The sequence below is a fragment of the Phyllobates terribilis genome, unplaced genomic scaffold (assembly GCF_046119375.1).
Source record: "Phyllobates terribilis strain yellow unplaced genomic scaffold, ASM4611937v1 Scaffold_9__5_contigs__length_417890890, whole genome shotgun sequence".
Lineage (NCBI taxonomy): Eukaryota > Metazoa > Chordata > Amphibia > Anura > Dendrobatidae > Phyllobates > Phyllobates terribilis.
The window spans coordinates 88,333,628-88,352,980 of NW_027362769.1; the positions used below are offsets into that span (position 1 = coordinate 88,333,628).

At 44.9% G+C, this 19,353-nt stretch overlaps 1 protein-coding gene across 1 annotated transcript in view; it reads left to right on the forward strand.

Moving 5' to 3' along the window:
* The window catches only part of SH3BP4 (SH3 domain binding protein 4), a 58,838-nt gene that overhangs the window by 27,344 nt on the left and 12,141 nt on the right, over nt 1-19,353 (forward strand). Inside the window, exon 2 of the mRNA XM_073646722.1 lies at nt 13,761-13,965. Coding sequence (XP_073502823.1) covers nt 13,848-13,965 — 118 coding nt within the window. The 5' untranslated portion in view covers nt 13,761-13,847. The remainder of the gene's footprint in view (nt 1-13,760; nt 13,966-19,353) is intronic.

The window sequence follows — 19,353 nt, forward strand, 5'->3', positions numbered from 1 at the left end:
GTTGCATTTTAGTTTTTTTTTTTAACCTTCCTTTAGCAGAATAATATACTTTTAATGGTTGCCTTAAAAAATCTAGCAGGACATGCTCATTATTTTTTTTTTGTTTGTTTTTTGGAATTGCCTTGTGAATCACATCAGAGGCACGTAGCTATAATTGATCATTGATTTCTAAGAGCAGCTGGCTCGGAGCAGCCTGAGAACTTTATTGAATTAGCCCTGAAGTTATGTCAGTTTTACGGTGTAGCGTCAGTAGGCGGTGATGGTGATGGAGAGATCTAGTCTTGTAATATAGAAGGTGTTTAAAGGGATTGGACCATAAATACCCTTTATCCCCTATTCACAGGATAGCTTGTGAAACAAAATCTTTTTATCACTGCTGCAGGGAAAATGTGGCATTGACTGTATGTCTTACTTGGATGTCCGTTCATGTAATGAGCACAGAGTCCATAAATAGATCATAAATTTATGAATCATAAATATATATAATGTATGGGATGGTGATAAATGTACAGTCGCTGGCGGTTTATTTGCCTCTCTAAACAGAGAGGCAGTTGACCAATAGATGAGCAAAACGCTCATTCTTCAGGTGAAGTTGTTTTTTTAAATAAGACTAGAAATAATTTCTCTCAACAGTACATTGTTCTTTTATAAATGGTACATGTGCTGCCGAGGACTTTCTGTTCTATGAGCACAGAACGATCATATTAACAATCGTGCTCTGCGGCCAGCCTGTCTAAACGAGAAATGAAATGTCCGCTGATCATCTTGTGAGTAGCCGATCAGCAAACGACTCTGGTCGGCCTGTCTAAATACAGATTATGTTTGCAGGAGAGCCTTCATTAAATGAAATGTCCTATCTAGTATTCCAGCAGTGTTGGTGTCAGATGCCTCAGTGGAGGACCTCTGTGCAGGTGTGCGGTATCCGTCCTGCTGCTCCAGCCATTGTTCTGCAGTTTCACTGTGTGCACACTGTAGACTTGTTTATTGCTGCCTGCAGTTTCACTGTTGCACTTTTGTGGCGTTTCAGTCGTTTGTTTTTCTGTGTAATCCTGGTTTTCTAGAAACTGTTGTGAAAATTCCTTAATGACCCCTTTAGATTCCTGCTGTTTCTGTTTCCATTTATTGTCCATGCTGTCTGGTGCCACACTATAACGTCTCCTTTTATAACAAAGCTGCCTGGGGTAACAATAATGTGTTCTAGCAGTGTTACGGATGTGTGATGGAAGCAGCTTTGATCAGATTTAATATTTCACCATTCTATTGTTCATTGTAGATCTCTGTGTGTAAATATGTGCTTGTGTGTGTGAAAAATAAATTTAAATAATATATGTAAAATTTTTATTTTTTATTTTACATAGTTTATGCCTCTTTTATATGGTGTTTAGGACACCTATCAATCCCTATGTCTCTTTCTGTTTTTAATTTCATCACGGTAATTATTCCCCTCACATTTGGAATGAGATGTGAGCCGCAATCCTAAGTGATGGAGTGGATCTCCTGCTGGCGACTTGAAAGTGACTTTTTTGATTTGTTGTGTTGGAGAAAAATGGTGGTCAGCCTAGAAGGACTAAATTTAATAGGGTTGTTGGGTCTCAGAAGAAAATGCTCTGTCTGCAAACTGCTGAATTGTGACACCGTAATGGATCGTTCTGTGAGCAGTCTGCCATTGTTCACTGAAGCACAGGTCCTGTTTACACAGGATGATGTGCTGCCGAGAATGATTGATTGATTGATTTTTTATTTTTTTTTCCTATGAATACTTATTCCCAATAATCGTTGGGTATCAATGCATCTTAAAGGGAACCCAACAGCTGATTCATGCAGGGCAGCATGTATCAATGCTAGCTGCTTTATTTCAGCCATATATGTTTAACTCTGAAATGCTGTAGGCTTTCAGAGGAAAACATAGTTTAATAGCCGCTGGGAGTTGAGTTGCACGAAAGACAAGTTGGACAGATGGGTCCCCGGCAGCTTCTCCCTGCCCGCTGCCAGCGACTTGCAGGTCTCCCCCCTATACACACAAGCGGGGAGAAGCCGCTGGGACTATTCTCTCATGCAACTCGCTTCCTAACAGCTATTAAAAAACTATGTTTTTTCCTGAAACACTGCAGTATTTCCGAGCTGAACATATATGGCTGAAATTCTACTGCCAGCATCTTATACTTGCTGCATGTGGATTGGAATTGGGCAGCATGTATCGGCTGTCAGGTTCCCTTTAAGGGTGAGGTTACACCCCCTGACTTGCAGCGTTAAAGGGATTTTGTTAGCGCAGAATGACTGTTCACACCAAGTGCACTCGCTCGCTGTACCATGTCGTGACCAAACATTTAAGTTCACCTTCCCACCTACTGGTTTTCCCATTTATCTCAGCCTTTCTCTGGCTCTATAAAGCAAGATCTGTCAATCAAAAGAGATTGATGGGTTGGAGATGGAGGTAAAACAAGTGTCTGGAAGGTGCACGTAAATGTTTGGCCCCACCATGATGCATCGGACGCCTGTACTTGGTTTGAACAGTCATTCTGTGGAGATAGTCCCTTTAAATGACTTACGACTAGTGTTGAGCGAGCACTAAAATGCTCGGGTGCTCGAAGCTCGGGCCGAGCTCACCGTGATACTCGGGTGCTCGACCCAAGCAACGAGCCCAATGTTAGTCTATGGGAGACCCGAGCATTTTTGCGGCGGCACCCCCGGCAGTCTGTAGAAAGCCTAAAAAGTGCCCAGAATGATAGTGACTGTGTTCAAATTACATGGGAACAGCATGGGGATCACCCCAGGAAGCATTTCTGACCCCCAGGTCACTGCTGTCAACAACATGGTCAGAAGTATTAAGCCACTTTTAAGGGCTCACAATAAAACGTTCAAAAACGAAACTGAAACTGCTTTCCTGTGAAATATGTTAAGGAACTTCCTTTCCAGGGTAAAGACTTGTGTATAAGGTAAAATAAATAACCAAAAACAAAAATACTCCTCCACACCTTGGGCTATGTTCACAAGTAGCATTTTTTATGCGTTTTTGCACTTTTGTTTTGCTTTCAACCGTGACAAATGCATTCACCGGGAAATGTCATTTTAACATTTTACAACCTTATCTGGCCATGTGCTGTGTGACGCATGCATACAGTGCTGAAAAGACATGGGAACAGCATGGGGAAGACCCCTGGAAGCATCTCTGACACCCAGGTCACTGCCTAAAAGTGTGCCCATCAGAAGTGATCCTTGCCGCATCAGAAGATGCAGACTTGCAACTATCCCCGTGCATGTCCTTGTCCCAGGGCAGTGTTCAATTGTACCTCCCCCATTCCTTGCAATGCAAGCGCAAGTATGCAGCCTGCCACCCACCCACCCCCAGGCTGCAATACCATACTGCTTGCTTGCTTGCACTTGAAATTGGGCCTTTTAGGCATGTGGAGGCGGAATCTGGCCACCACGTCATGGCTGCGTCGGCGACCTGGTATCCATACGCAGTCCCCAGCTGCCCGGCGGCCGGGTGTCCACGATTGGTCCCCAGCCGCCAGGGGGCGGCCGGGTGTCCATACTCGGTCCCCAGCCGCCCCATGGCCGGGTGCCCACACATGGTCCCCAGCCGCCTGGGGGCGGCCGGGTGTCCATATACTGTCCCCAGCCGTCCTTATTTGAAGGACAGCCTAACCACAAACACGTGGACAAGTGAATGTGGCCAGGGATGGTCCATCTGACTGACACCTTCACACTGGGTTAATTTGTGGAAGCCGGGACACAGTTGGACACTGGGATGCAACACGTCCTCAAGACATAGTGGATTACGGGTCCTGGGTCAATCAGGCTTCAACACAAAGTTCAGAAGGTAGACAGCAGCAGTGGTCGGCCTCCTACACAACGAGTAAATTATTCATGATCATGAGGCCATCCATCTCCTTAGCTTTCTGTTCTTGGAATGCAAGGGCATGTATGTAGTAGCGGCTAGACCTGAGGTGGTCAGCGTTTTGGCGCATATCCTACCTCCTCCGAGGATTGCTGGATGTTTTCCTGCTACTATCCCAGTTCTATGACTCCCGTTAAAACAAAGCTTCAGGTGATGAATGATGGATGAGGTGGTGGCAAAGGAGAAAGAGCAGGAGGAACAGGGACCATTCACATCAATATCAGGCCAGTCAACCACACATGTCTTGTAGGATATGTTTCTGTACCAAAAGGAGCGGTTCGGCTACACAGTGACAGGGCATACAGTGAGTGCAATGCCTACCAAAAATTTCGAGGCACTCCAATACCCCTTGGAAGTGACATGGAGGTCAGAGGGCCTTAACTAAACCTATTTTTGCATTTATAGCAACTGGGTCTCCTGTACACTGTTGGCCTAAGCAGTGAATGGAGGGCTTTCCAAAAATTATGAGGAACTGCAATGCCCCTTGAAACAGACGTGGATTACAGCGCACTAAAAACCTTCTACCCATTATTGGGGAGTGGCTCTCCCTTAGTGTTCACCTATGCATTGAAAAGCAAAAGCTGACTAAAATTAGGAGGAAATGCAATGCCCATTGGAAGAGTCGTGGAGGTTAGAGTTAATTAAAAACAACATTTCAATGCCGCTTGGAAGAGCTGTGGAGTTCAGAGTGGTTTAACAAGACGGTTTTAATGCCCCTTGGAAGGGTGGTGGAGGTCACAGTAGCTTAACAAGACTGTTTTCATGCCCCTTACAAGAGCAATGCAGTACAGCATATTAAAAACATTATTCCCATTATTGGGGAGTGGGTCTCCCATAGTCTTTGTCTATGCCTTCCAAGCAAAAGCTGCCAAAAATTAGGACGGAGGAACTTGAAATGCTGGCAACACGGACTACGGTCACCCTGGTAGTATAGTGGTGGTGGAGGCTGAGGATAAGGAGAAGAGCAAAATACAGCCGAAATGAGGAAGCATATACCCTTGTGTGGGTGTGAAGCGGTGCATGGGAATACACCTCCCGAAATAACACAGTGGATTTGACTTTGTTACTCTGCTGTCATTTGGTGGTTATGAGAAGTGTGGCCCAATCCAGGCCTTGTTCATTTTGATAAGGGTCAGCTTGTCAGCATTGTCGGTTGACAGGCGAGTGCGCTTATCAGTTATAATTCCCCCAGCGGCACTAAAAACACGCTCCGATAACACGCTAGCGGCAGGGCAGGCCAGGACCTCCAAGGCGTACAGAGTGAGTTCATTCCAAGTGTCCAGCTTGGATACCCAATAATTAAAAGGCACAGAGGAATCACGGAGGACTCTGGTACGGTCGGCGAGGTACTCCCTCAGCATCTATTGAAACTTTCCACTCCTTGTGAGAGTACCCCGCGCCTCAGGGCCTGTAAGCTGGGCGGGTCTCAGAAAACTGTCCCAGAACGTTGACAGTGTTCCCCTGCCTCTGCTGGATTGGAGTTGCGTCTCTCTCGCCTGTACGCCTTGGTTGGGCAACGAACTGTGACCTCTGCCGCTAGCGTGTTCAGATGGGAATTTTTTTAACAGTTCTGCAGCAAGGGCCTTCTGGTACTGCCCCATTTTTGTAGACCTCTCCACCTCCGGAATAAGAGAGTGAAAGTTCTCCTTGTAGCGGGGGTCTAAAAGTGTCACCAACCAGTAATGACTGTCACCCAACATTTTGACAACGCGAGGGTCACGGTTAAGGCAGCGTAACATAAAGTCAGCCATGCGTGCCAGACTGGTAACGGGCAAGATTTCCGTGTCCTCACCAAGATGACTGACCATGCTCTCCTCCTCCTCCTCCTCCTCCTCCTACGGTATGACAGTTGTACAGGTACTACCGTCTACAGCGCATGATACCAGCTCTTGTTCTTCCTCCTCCCCCCCCCCCCCCCACGCTGAACTGACGGTATGACAGTTGTACAGGTATTACCGTCTACAGCGCATGATACCAGCTCTTGTTCTTCCTCCTCCTCCTCCTCCCCCCCCACGCTGAACCGACGGTATGACAGTTGTACAGGTACTACCGTCTACAGCGCATGATACCAGCTCTTGTTCTTCCTCCTCCTCCTTCCCCCCCCCCCCCCCCACTGAACCGACGGTATGACAGTTGTACAGGTACTACCGTCTACAGCTCATGATACCAGCTCTTGTTCTTCCTCCTCCTCCCCCCCCCCCTCCCCCACGCTGAACCGACGGTATGACAGTTGTACAGGTACTACCGTCTACAGCGCATGATACCAGCTCTTGTTCTTCCTCCTCCTCCCCCCCCCCCCCCCCCCACGCTGAACCGACGGTATGACAGTTGTACAGGTACTACAGTCTACAGCGCATGATACCAGCTCTTGTTCGAGTTCATATGCGGATGTGCCATAGGGACCACTTACCTGACTAATACTTCCTTCTCTCAGTGCTAGGATATCCATGTCTATATATAGAGAGAGAATCATGTTTAGGTCTCCCTGTATACTATGCTGCACCAACTCTGTTTTATATTGGACATTACCTGCTTTATGCCATATGTATGAATCATGAGTCACCGCAACTCATATTAGCTATATAGATATATTGACCATCCTATACTGCCCATTTCCCCGCGGTACTCCCCAGCTTTGGGCACCTTGCACCTTACCCCCCCCTGCTATTTAAATTTTTATATGTTTTTTACATACTTGGAATGTTGAATTTAAATAAAATTGTACTCATTGTCTGCCCCAATACTCAAGTGTCCTCCTATCTTTACTTGATGTTATCTGAGTAAGGCATTACGGACTTGGTGCCTGACACTAGGTCTTGGTACCATGGTCTGTTTAGCATGTATCATTTGGCCTGTTTTCCACTCTCCCTACACTGTCTGATCCCGGGCGACTGTGTCCAAGATGGCGGCGCCCGGTTTTAAATACTCGAGGCGACGCTGTGCGGCCAGCCAATCACTGTAATGCCCACAACCAACATGGCTGTGGCATTACAGTGACTGACTGGCAATCCCTGGATGTTCATTGGCTGTGTAAAGAGCGCCAAACGTGCAGGGCGGAGACCAGAGCTCCCGCCCGAGTAACCCGGAAATGCTCGGTGTTTGCCGAACATCCCGAGTAGTGAGATGCTTGGGCGAGTACCGAGCAGTGTCGCGCATGTTCACTCAACACTACTAACGACCACTTGTAGTGGTAGTTATTTGATAGACTGCAGTTCCTATGAAAAGAGAGCGATCAGATCATTCTGTGAACATAGACTGCCATTGTTTTTGGCAGCACTTGCCATGATTACACAGAACATTGTGCTGCCCAGGACGATGCTTTTTAAGCCCACTTCCTGTGAATCCCCTTTCTCGCTAATCATGCAGTGTTTCTGTACATACCTACTGGTGGGACGTTCAGAATGATCACTTCTTTGTCTTGAATCTTTCCGTTTGGGGGAACTACCGTATATTCCGGCGTATAAGACGACTTTTGAAGACTGAGAAATCTTCTGTCTAGTCTGGGGTCGTCTTATACGCCGGTAATGCTTTTGAACTTTCAGAAATTGACATGCGGGGATACTCTGGGGGTGTTAATAAGCTGCCGTGGCCGTATCCCTGCCATGTGGGAGTTAATATAAGGTGGAGGGAGTTAAAATATGGCGGCGGTAGGTCCAGACAGTCAGCGCTTCTGTGCTGAAACTGACACATCGCTGCGTATTCCCAGCTCCGGACACAGCGCAGGGCTTCTGTGCCGACAGCTTTCACTTGTCACAGAAGCGCTGCGCTGTGTCCGGAGCAGGGAAGTTCCCATCGCTTCTGTGACAATATATGAAAAGCCGGCAATTCAGCAGCGGCATAAGCCGGCACCCGACAATTTAGAATAGAAAGAATAGAGCTTCACACATAGATTAGATAGATAGAAATATGTCAGTCACATATATATGAAGTACAGTGACAGTATTGCTTACTGTACTTGTCATTTAGTGTAAAGGATTTATTAAAACAAATAATAGTGTTTTTATGCACCGTCTCTTTAAAAAAGCCGGCCGGCAATTCAGCAGCGGTACCCGACAATTTATAACAGACAGAATAGAGCATCATACATAGATTAGATAGATAGAAACATGTCAGCCACATATATACGAAGTACAGTGACAGTGTTGCTTACTGTACTTGTCATTTAGCGTAAAGGATTTATCAAAAAAAATAATAGTGTTTTCATGCACCGTCTCTTTAAAAAAGCCGGCCGGCAATTCAGCAGCGGTACCCGACAATTTATAACAGACAGAATAGAGCTTCACACATAGATTAGATAGATAGAAACATGTCAGTCACATATATATGAAGTACAGTGATAGTGTTGGTTACTGTACTTGTCATCTAGTGTTAAAATAAAGGATTTATTTAAAAAAAAATTGGCGTGGGGTTCCCCTTAATTTTAGGCTCTAGCGGAGGTTAAGCAGACAGCTGGGGCAGATGTTTGAAGCCTGGGAAGGGGGTAATACCCACGGAGCTTCCCAGGCTACTAATATCAGCCCCCAGCTGAATACCTAGCCTTTACTAGCTATTAAAATGGGGGACCCCCCCAAAAAAATGACGTGGGGTCCCCCCTAATTTAATAGCTAGCAAAGGCTAGGCAGACAGCTGGTGGCTGATATTAATAGCCCAGGAAGGGAGCCATGAATATTGGCCCCCTCCCAGGCTAGAAACACCAGCCGTCAGCCGCCCCAGAAATGGCGCATCCATAGGATGCGCCAATTCTGGCACTTAGCCTCGCTCTTCCACGCTGCCCTGGTGCGGTGGCAGGGGGTAATAGGGTTGGGGTTGATGTCAGCTTATAATGCCAGCTGACATCAAGCCCAGGTTAGTAATGGAGAGGCGTCTATAAGACACCCCCATTACTAACCCCATAGTCAAAGTTAAAAAAAACACAAACACCCAGAATAAAGTCCTTTAATTGAAATAAAGACACAATTCTTTATTGTTCTAAATTAAACCATACTTACCATCACGCCCATTCCAGCTGAAGCCAACGATCTCCTGCAATAAAAGAAAAATAATAAAGCAACCTCATCCTTACCTTTCCATGGTTCCCAGGACAGCTCCAGCTCTGCTACATCGAGATGACAGGCTGGACCGCAGCAGAACGCTGCCATCCAGCCTGTCATCCCGCAGACACTGAGAAGCGCAGGCATGCTTGCGCTCCTCAGTGTCTGGCTGTGACGGCATCCAGATGAGCCGACAATGAACTCAGCTCACCTCCTGGACGTCCGTCACTGACAGCGTGGGAAACTTCTACTGCGCATGCGGGGAGCAGGAGAATTTTCCCACGCTGTCAGTGACGTGCATGAGGTGAGCCGAGTTCATTGGACATGATCTCGGCTCATCTGGATGCCGTCACAGTCAGACACTGAGGAGCACAAGCATGCCTGCGCTTCTCAGTGTCTGCCGCATGGCAAGCTGAACGGCAGCGTTCTGCTGCGGTGCAGCATGTCATGTGAATGTAGCAGAGCTGGACCGGTCCTGGGAACCATGGAAAGGTAAGGATGAGGTTGCTTTATTATTTTACTTTTATTGCAGGAGATCGTTGGCTTCAGCTGGAATGGGCGTGATGGCAAGTATGGTTTAATTTAGAACAATAAAGAATTGTGTGTTTATTTCAATTAAAGGACTTTTTTCTGGGTGTTGTGTTTTTTTTAAATACTTTACTAGAAATTCATGGTGGTCATGTCTAATATTGGCGTGACCCCATGAATTTCGGGCTTAGGGCCAGCTGATAATGCCAAGCTGGCCTTAACCCCTTTATTACCCAGTGAGCCACCGCACCAGGGCCCTGGATGAGTTGGGTACAGCGCCAGAAGATGGCGCTTCTATGAACGCGCCATTTTCCGGGGCGGCTGCGGACTGCAATTTGCAGCGGGTGGGGCCCAGAAAGCTTGGGCCTCCCTGCGCTGCAGATTCCAGCCCCCAGCAGCCTAGTTGTACCTGGCTGGACACAAAAATAGGGCGAAGCCCCACGTCTTTTTTTTTTAATTATTTCATGAAATAATTAAAAAAAAAAGGGCTTCCCTATATTGTTGTGTCCGGCCAGGTACAAATAGGCAGCTGGTGGTTGGGGGCAGCCCGTTCCTGCCTGCTGTACCTGGCTGGACACAAAAATATGGCGAAGCCCACGTCAACATTTTTGGGAAAAATTAATTACAAAATTAATAATAATTTAGGGACTGCATCTTTATTAACCCCTCTATTGTCATTTAGTGTTAAAATAAAGGATTTTTTAAAAAGAAAATTAGCGTGGGATCCACCATCATTATAGTCTCTAGCGGAGGTTAAGCAGACGGCTGGGGCAGATGTTTGAAGTCTGGGAAGGGGGTAATACCCACGGAGCTTCCCAGGCTACTAATATCAGCCCCCAGCTGAATACCTAGCCTTTACTAGCTATTAGAATGGGGGACCCCCCCAAAAAATGACGTGGGGTCCCCCCTATTTTAATATGTTTATGAGTGACAGTTTTCCTGCTATATACCTGCATGTCATAAGAATTTAAATTAAAAAAGGACCATGTTAAATTCAAATCTGTTTTTTTTTTAATTTTTACCGGTGTTTGGTATGCGTTGGAAAAGGGGTAGTCTTATATCCTAAACTCTATATTTTAACAGGAAAGTAGGGGGGTCGTCTTATACACCAGGTCGTCTTATACGCCGGAATATACGGTAATTGAAATCATCGTTGCACATGCTTTTAGCAATACTTTAGGCATGAGATACATATCTGTGGGTTCAGCAAAACATTTATTGTGTATGGTGGGCCTCGCAACACTCCCACAACAGCAGATGTTACATTTGTCATCCTGGGAGATTAGCCACCCCCAGGGCTGTCTGGCAAGACTTTACTGAACTATTAAAAACACATTAATGCTTGGGAAGTCGGGACAAATAGCTGTTAGCTGAATGATGGAGTTGAGAGAAGGAGGGGTGGGGCGGGGTGGGGAAGCAGGACCCTGGTCCAGTGGCCATATCAGGAGTGCTTGGCTACTGGACCAGAGCCCTTCATGCCTCCTACCGACTGGCATCCCCAGCGCCTGTTCTGATGAGTAAGCCCAGCATGGTGTTGCGCTGGTCCTACTAATTAGAAGGGGCTACGGGGATGCCGGTAAGTAAGCAGGGGTATGCAGGGCTTTGGTCCTGTGGCCAAAAGACTACCGATGTGGGTGTTGGATCAGGGTACTGCAGATCTTTTTGCCACGGAATGACTAAGTAGATCCGTTATTTGAGGAGTGTGGTTATGAATGTTGGCCAAACCGTTTTTTTTGAGGAGCATGTAATGTGTATAGTGGTATATCCATTCTCCCTCCATTGGTAGATCAGAAGAGAAGGATCAGACTCATTGGCTTTCAATCTGCCTGATCTTTTTGTTCTCACTGGAGAAGGAGGTACAGGCAGAAGTGTCTGAGGATGGCTTATCCCACTGAAAATACCGTGGCAAGGTAAACATGTGCAGGTTTGGGGCGGGGGGGGGGGGGTGTTTGGAAGAATATCTGCGTGGCAGGCGGTTATAAATATATGGAAGCCCCGCTTTACTAAAAGGTTTATGGGGACGCTACACTTTATCTTTATCAACAAGACAGAATCTAGTAACTTGTTAAAACGAAATAAAATATGTGTAAAGTGCAGAATCATTTGCTAGATGTAGGTTTGGTCAGTGTACTGTATGTTTCATCCCATGGCAATACTTCTTTCATGGATAAAATGAAATCATTTTTTCTGGTTTCTCATTTTCCCTGATACACAATGTTGCAAAAGTCCGAATGTTCTTTTCTGACACTTAGCCCACCCCCCCCTGTGTGTAAAGGAATCCCATTATCACCTTACAGGGTGTTAATTAATAGACAGTGTTTTTCCATGTGTGATATCTCAGGAAGTTTGCAACTTGAAAACCTAAGTTTATTCTTGCTAAAAATCTCCTCTGAGATGACAGAATACAGTTTGTACGTTTTATATTGACCAACTGATATCTAACTGGATTAAGCCGTCTGGCTATAATTGTGATGTATACAAAGTCTGAGAGTTAACAGGACAAATAGATAATTAAAGCACTTATTTCATCTGATAACAATTGTTTGCATCACACACCATTAATTTGAGAAGTTTACAGATAACTGTTTCCCTCCAATTACTGGTGTGAGCATAAGGTTGTGGGTCTTTATTTAAAAAAAAAACAAAAAAAAACTTAGGTGATTACAGCATTTTAAGAAGAGGTAACTAGTGATGATCGATCATGTTCTATTAACCCCTTCGACGAGCACGCTCGGGTGCTCGCCGAGTATTTTGGCGTGCTTGGCATTTCTTTTAATGTCGCCGCGCCTGCAAGGGTCACGGCTGTTCGACAGCTGTCACACATGCAGAGATTGCACACTCTCGATCATCACTAGAGGTAACGCATTTTCAGGCCCTTGGCTACTGTAGGCTGTTGTGCACGCGTCGCGGTTTTGCCGTACGGATTGATCACAAAACCTGAAGGGAATCTTGGTGCCAGTGAATGAGAATCCTGAAGTCTCCTGCACATGTTGCTTATTTGTAATGTGCAGATTCAAATCTGCGGCACGTCAATTCTTTCAGCATTTTTTTTCACCCGTTTACCCATTCATTCAAGTCTGTTAAAAACGCAGGTCTAAAAATTATTGCAGTTTTGCTGTATTTTTGTAGCATTTTTGCATGCGTTTTTAGACAGCAGTGAATTCTATAGAGATGGATACTAGTTACAGACAGACATATAGACCTAATGCACAACCTTGACCTATTATAAAATTGCACCCTGTTGAGCTTATTGGACAGCTTTTTATGATTAAATAAATTTAAAAAAACTACCTGCGGTCCCCCCCAATTTTTGTAACAAAAAAAATAAATAAAAAATTCTACATCCAAATACTCACCGTGTGGACATAGCCTAATTGTTATTCCTTAGCTGACTTTAAATGAGAAGTAGGAAGATTTGGTTGATAGCATTTTTTTTTCCCACACTTAATAAATTTATGTTTGGTTAAGAAATGGGCTCTTCTACTGGAAATTCAATGCATTGGTCATATCCAAAATCATGCTGATTTAAAAAGTTAAAACTGTGGACTCTCCAAATGGGACCAGGGTGCCTGTCGGGGGTTCTCCTCCAGTCCCTGTTACCACTAGACACTTGGTATAATGTATTGTGGATTTGCGGTTCACCCATACACTAGACGTGTTTTTGATGCTGTTATTTACACTGCCGCTGTGTATCTATCCACTAGTGGAACACTTATCTTCTCCTTTTATCAATCAGACTATTTACTTTCCATGTGTGCGGGTTGTATAAATATTGCACTTTCTCACTACCTCATAAAGATAAATGAATATTGCCTTGTCTTCCTGTCATAAGTTTGTATAGCTTTTAGAGCCACAGACTTCAGGCAGTAATGTACTGTATATCTAGCAATTAAGTGTTTATTGGTGATCTAGATAAACTACATTATTGCCTTGAAGTGAAGCTTCTGGCTAGAGCCACCTTACTATAGTAAAATTGCTTTAATTTGGCATCAAATAATCCATTATCAAAATAATTCCGACTCAGACTAAATGGTCCGATATTAATCTGAATCTGGAGTGTGCAAGTATTGTGTGATTGCAATGTAGCAGCAGCATAGGGCCATGTTTTGTGACTGCTAAAGTCGCCGTGTAGTCCCAGCCTAAAGCTGATCTGCAATACCACGTATAACCTGTGGACAGTTGTGGCGCTGTGCAGCCATGTGTTTGTAATCCTGTGAAATGGCTCCCTCTGTCAATGCTGCATATTGCTGGTTCCGAAATAAGCTTGTTAACCAATTTTCCTGTTTTTTTTTTTTTTTCAGCTGCCTCCCATCTCCACATTGCCTATTGCAAAAGTGATCCAACAGGAGGACATGTTCCGCTGAGGGAAGAGGAGAGATTCAGCAAAAATGGCTGCACAAAAGATTCGGTCTGCTAACACTAATGGTCTGCCTCGTTGCAAGTCTGAGGGAACACTGATTGATATTAGTAGCAGTGCCCCTGATCAGAGCCTTAGTGATGTCAAAGGTGAGCTACAAAATATATTTACTAGAGGTGTTGTGCTGTTTTGTTTTTTTTCTTAAAGGGAATCTGTCAGCGGGTTTTTGCTATGTAATCTGAAGATCGTATGATGAAGAGGTTAAAACACAGATTTCAGGGATGACTCTCTTATCCACCTCCAGGTTTTGTTTGCTTACAATGATTGTTTTAGCACCAGCATCTTAACCTTGCTATGACTAACTGGTCCTGGGAGCCCTGGTCCGACACGTCCCCCTCCTGTGATGGCCACCTCATGTCTATGGACATTGTACATACAGAGCCTGGTGTGGGTGGGGTTAGCTGTGGTGTGGGCGGAGTTAGCTTTATCAGCTCTGCTTCATTCTCAATCTAAAAACTGATTGTGTGAAAATGGCTGCACCTACACTGTGTGCAGAATTATTAGGTAAATGAGTATTTTGATCACATGATACTTTTTATACATGTTGTCCTACTCCAAGCTGCATAAGCTTGAGAGCCAACTCCCAATTAAGTAAATCTGGTGATGTGCATCTCTGTAATGAGGAGGGGTGTTGACTAATGATATCAACACCCTATATAAGGTGTGCTTAATTATTAGGCAACTTCCTTTCCTTTGGCAAAATGGGTCAGAAGAGAGATTTGACGGGCTCTGAAAAGTCCAAAATTGTGAGATGTCTTGCAGAGGGATGCAGCAGTCTTGAAATTTCCAAACTTTTGAAGCGTGATCACCAAACAATCAAGCGTTTCATGGCAAATAGCCAACAGGGTCTCAAGAAGCGTGTTGGCCAAAAAAGACGCACAATAACTGCCCATCAATTGAGGAAAATCAAGTGTGAAGCTGCCAAGATGCCATTCGCCACCAGTTTTGCCATATTTCAGAGCTGCAACATTACTGGAGTATCAAAAAGCACAAGGTGTGCGATACTCAGGGACACGGCCAAGGTAAGGAAGGCTGAAAAACGACCACTTTTGAACAAGAAACATAAGATAAAACGTCAAGAATGGGCCAAGAAATATCTTAAGACTGATTTTTCAAAGGTTTTATGGACTGATGAAATGAGTGACTCTGGATGGGCCAGATGGATGGGCCACAGGCTGGATCAGTAAAGGGCAGAGAGCTCCACTCCAACTCAGACGCCAGCAAGGTGGAGGTGGGGTACTGGTATGGGCTGGTATCATCAAAGATGAACTTGTGGGACCTTTTCGGGTTGAGGATGGAGTGAAGCTCAACTCCCAGACCTACTGCCTGTTTCTGGAAGACAACTTCTTCAAGCAGTGGTACAGGAAGAAGTCGGTATCGTTCAAGAAAAACCTGATTTTCATGCAGGACAATGCTCCATCACATGCATCCAACTACTCCACAGCGTGGCTGGCCAGTAAAGGTCTAAAAGAAGAAAAAATAATGACATGGCCCCCTTGTTCACCTGATCTGAACCCCATAGAGAACCTGTGGTCCATCATAAAATGTGAGATCTACAGGGAGGGAAACCAGTACACCTCTCGGAACAGTGTCTGGGAGGCTGTGGTGGCTGCTGCACGCAATGTTGATCGAAAACAGATCAAGCAACTGACAGAATCTATGGATGGAAGGCTGTTGAGTGTCATCATAGAGAAAGGTGGCTATATTGATCACTAATTTTTTGGGGTTTTGTTTTTGCATGTCAGAAATGTTTATTTCTAAATTTTGTGCACTGATATTGGTTTACCTGGTGAAAATAAACGAGTGAGATGGGATTATATTTGTTTTTTATTAAGTTGCCTAATAATTGTGCACAGTAATAGTTACCTGCACAAACAGATATCCTCCTAAGATAGCCAAATCTAAAAAAAAAACACTCCAACTTCCAAAAATATTAAGCTTGGATATTTATGAGTCTTTTGGGTTGATTGAGAACATAGTTGTTGATCAATAATAAAAATAATCCTCTAAAATACAACTTGCCTAATAATTCTGCACACAGTGTAGTAGTCTAAGTGATACATCTTTGGATTCAGCTTCTCTTTGCCTTCATCATTCTGATGATGTGGCAAAAACCTGCTGACAGATTCCCTCTAAATGGTGTCACATATTGATTATGCATTGATGGGTTTATAAAAGAGTTGTTGAAGTGTGTGTATAATATCCCAGCAATTTTATGTGTGTACATATTCAAAAAGAATATTCCCTTCCAAAAACTATCTCTTCCAACATGTTGTCGGGATATAGTAATAATATTGTACACCCTCCACATGAATAACAATTATAATTTTACACAAGGAGACAATATCCAGATGTTCAAAGATTTGTTGAGGAGATGCTTTCATTTATGATTTTTCATTTTAAAGGGATTTGTTTGGGCATATAATTTTGATGACCTATGGCCATCCCCAGGATAGGTCATCAATATCAAATTTGTGGTAGTCTGCCACCTGCCTACCCCATCGATTAGCTGTGATCTCCACAGTACACAGACTGAGAAAGCAAAGCTCTGTACGGTATCTTATTCCGCTGCCGAGCAGGGCTGTGGAGTCGGTAAGCCAAACCTGTGACTCCGACTCCTCAATTTCCCTTACACCAACTCCGACTCCCACATATATTGCTTATATTTAAATAGATAGATAGATAGATAAAGTCATAGATGGAGAGAGGGATAGAGATAGATGGAGAGAGGGATGGATGGATAAATATATGGATAGATAGATGATAGCCATATGGATGGATAGATGGAGGGATACTTTGAGGGATAGTGTGATAGACAGATGACAGCTACAGACAGCAAATGGTACATTGCACATATCGTTCACACATTGTACAGAGAGCACATAATAATCGCCTACAATATTAGCATTAGTTACCTTCCTGTGACAAAGATGAGCAGTAGTACTTTCACTTTCTCCAGCTCGGGGCCCAGGAATCAGATCCTGTGCTGGGCAGGCACCCCTCCTCTCTCTGGTGAAGATGGCAGAAGACAGGACAGAGGAGGGGAGATTGCCCCCTGCAGTCTGCAGCCGGTGCAGGACGGGAGCACTACAGCATACAAGTGAGTTTTGATAGATGCGTGCCCCTGCTTCTAGGGGGGGCAGCTGCCACTCGCTGGCTGCGGCCATGATTCACACAGTGCGTTTTTGCGAATCCGTTTTTTGCAGTAAAATGCAGTGACTCTGGGCATCACAGCAAAGTCAATGGGTTTCAAGATATGACATTCAGACACATCGTTTTGTGAGGATCCGTTTTTGGACTCAAAAACGGATCCTCACAAAGAATGAGCATGTCAGTTTGTGCGGCATTTTTCTAATCTGCTTTTACTATTGAAAACATTATCTATGAGCTCAAAAACCTTTCAGGTGATGCGGTTTTTTAAAAAGCTGATCTGCTTTTGCAGCTGAAAAACGTATCCTCAAAAAACGCAGCAAAAACGCTGTGTGTGAATGTAGCCTTAGATCAGGAATAGAACAGCTATTTATAGGACATTTCATAACTTTCCCAAATTCCTATGAAAAAAATATTCAGCACATTCTGCATTAAATTACTGGACCCAATTTATTATACACGGCTCAAAAAATAAATGGAACACTTAAACAACAGAATATAACTCCCAAGTAAATCAAACTTCTGTGAAATCAAACTGTCCACTTAGGAAGCAACACTGATTGACAATCAATTTCAAATGCTGTTGTGCAAATGGAATAGACAATAGATGGAAATTATTGGCAATTATCAAGACACCCTCAATAAAGGAGTATTTCTGCAGGTGGGGACCACACACCACATCTCAGTACCAATGCTTTCTGGCTGATGTTTTGGTCACTTTTGAATGTTGGTTGTGCTTTCACACTCGTGGTAGCATGAGACAGACTCTACAACCCACAGAAGTTGCTCAGGTAGTGCAGCTCATCCAGGATGGCACATCAAAGCGAGCTGTGGCAAGAAGGTTTGCTGTGTCTGTCAGCGTAGTGTCCAGAGGCTGGAGGCACTACCAGGAGACAGGCCAGTACACCAGGAGACGTGGAGGGGGCCGTAGGAGGGCAACAACCCAGCAGCAGGACCGCTACCTCCGCCTTTGTGCAAGGAGAAACAGGAGGAGCATTGCCAGAGCCCTGCAAAATGACCTCCAGCAGGCCACAAATGTGCATGTGTCTGCAAAAACTGTTAGAAACTGACTCCATGAGGGTGGTATGAGGGCCCGACGTCCACAGATGGGGGTTGTGCTCACAGCCCAACACCGTGCAGGACGCTTGCCATTTGACATAGGACACCAGGATTGGCAAAGTCGCCACTGGCGCCCTGTGCTCTTCACAGATGAAAGCAGGTTCACACTGAGCACATGCGACAGACGTGACAGAGTCTGGAGATGCCGTGGAGAGTGATCTGCTGCCTGCAACATCCTTCAGCATGACCGGTTTGGCAGTGGGTCAGTAATGGAGTGGGGTGGCATTTCTTTGGAGGGCCGCACAGCCCTCCATGTGCTCGCCAGAGGTAGCCTGACTGCCATTAGGTACCGAGATGAGATCCTCAGACCCCTTGTGAGACCATGTGCTGGTGCGGTTGGCCCTGGGTTCCTCCTAATTCAGGACAATGCCAGACCTCATGTGGCTGGAGTGTGTCAGCAGTTCCTGCAAGATGAAGGCATTGAAGCTATGGACTGGCCCGCCCGTTCCCCAGACCTGAATCCAATTGAGCACATTTGGGACATCATGACTCCTCCATCCACCAACGTCACATTGCACCACAGACTGTCCAGGAGTTGGCGGATGCTTTAGTCCAGGTCTGGGAAGAGATCCCACAGGAGACCATCCGCAACCTCATTAGGAGCATGCCCAGGCGTTGTAGGGAGGTCATACAGGCACGTGGAGGCCACACACAATACTGAGCCTCATTTTGACTTGTTTTAAGGACATTACATCAAAGTTGGACCAGGCTGTAGTGTGTTTTTCCACTTTAATTTTGGGGGTGACTCCAAATCCAGGCCTCCATTGGTTAATAAATATGATTTCCATTGATGATTTTTGTGTGATTTTGTGGTCAGCACATTCAACTTTGTACAGAACAAAGTATTCAATGAGAATATTTCATTCATTCAGATCTAGGATGTGTTATTTGAGTGTTCCCTTTATTTTTTTGAGCAGTGTATATTTTAGGAGTCAGTCGGTCCATTTTATACCGACTCCACCAAAATGAGCACCGACTCAGACTCCACGACTCCGACTCCACAGTCCTGCTGCCGAGTACTGCAGATCTGCTCTTATTCTCTTCAAAGGGGGGTGCAGGTGTCAGACTCCCAACAATCTGATATTTATGACCTATCCAAAGAATAATAGGAAAATCCCTTTTAATCACGATTTTAAGATGAGGCATATTCTTTCACTGGTGACGAAGACCCGACTCGTACATAGTTTGGTCTTTTTTGTGGTAATAAT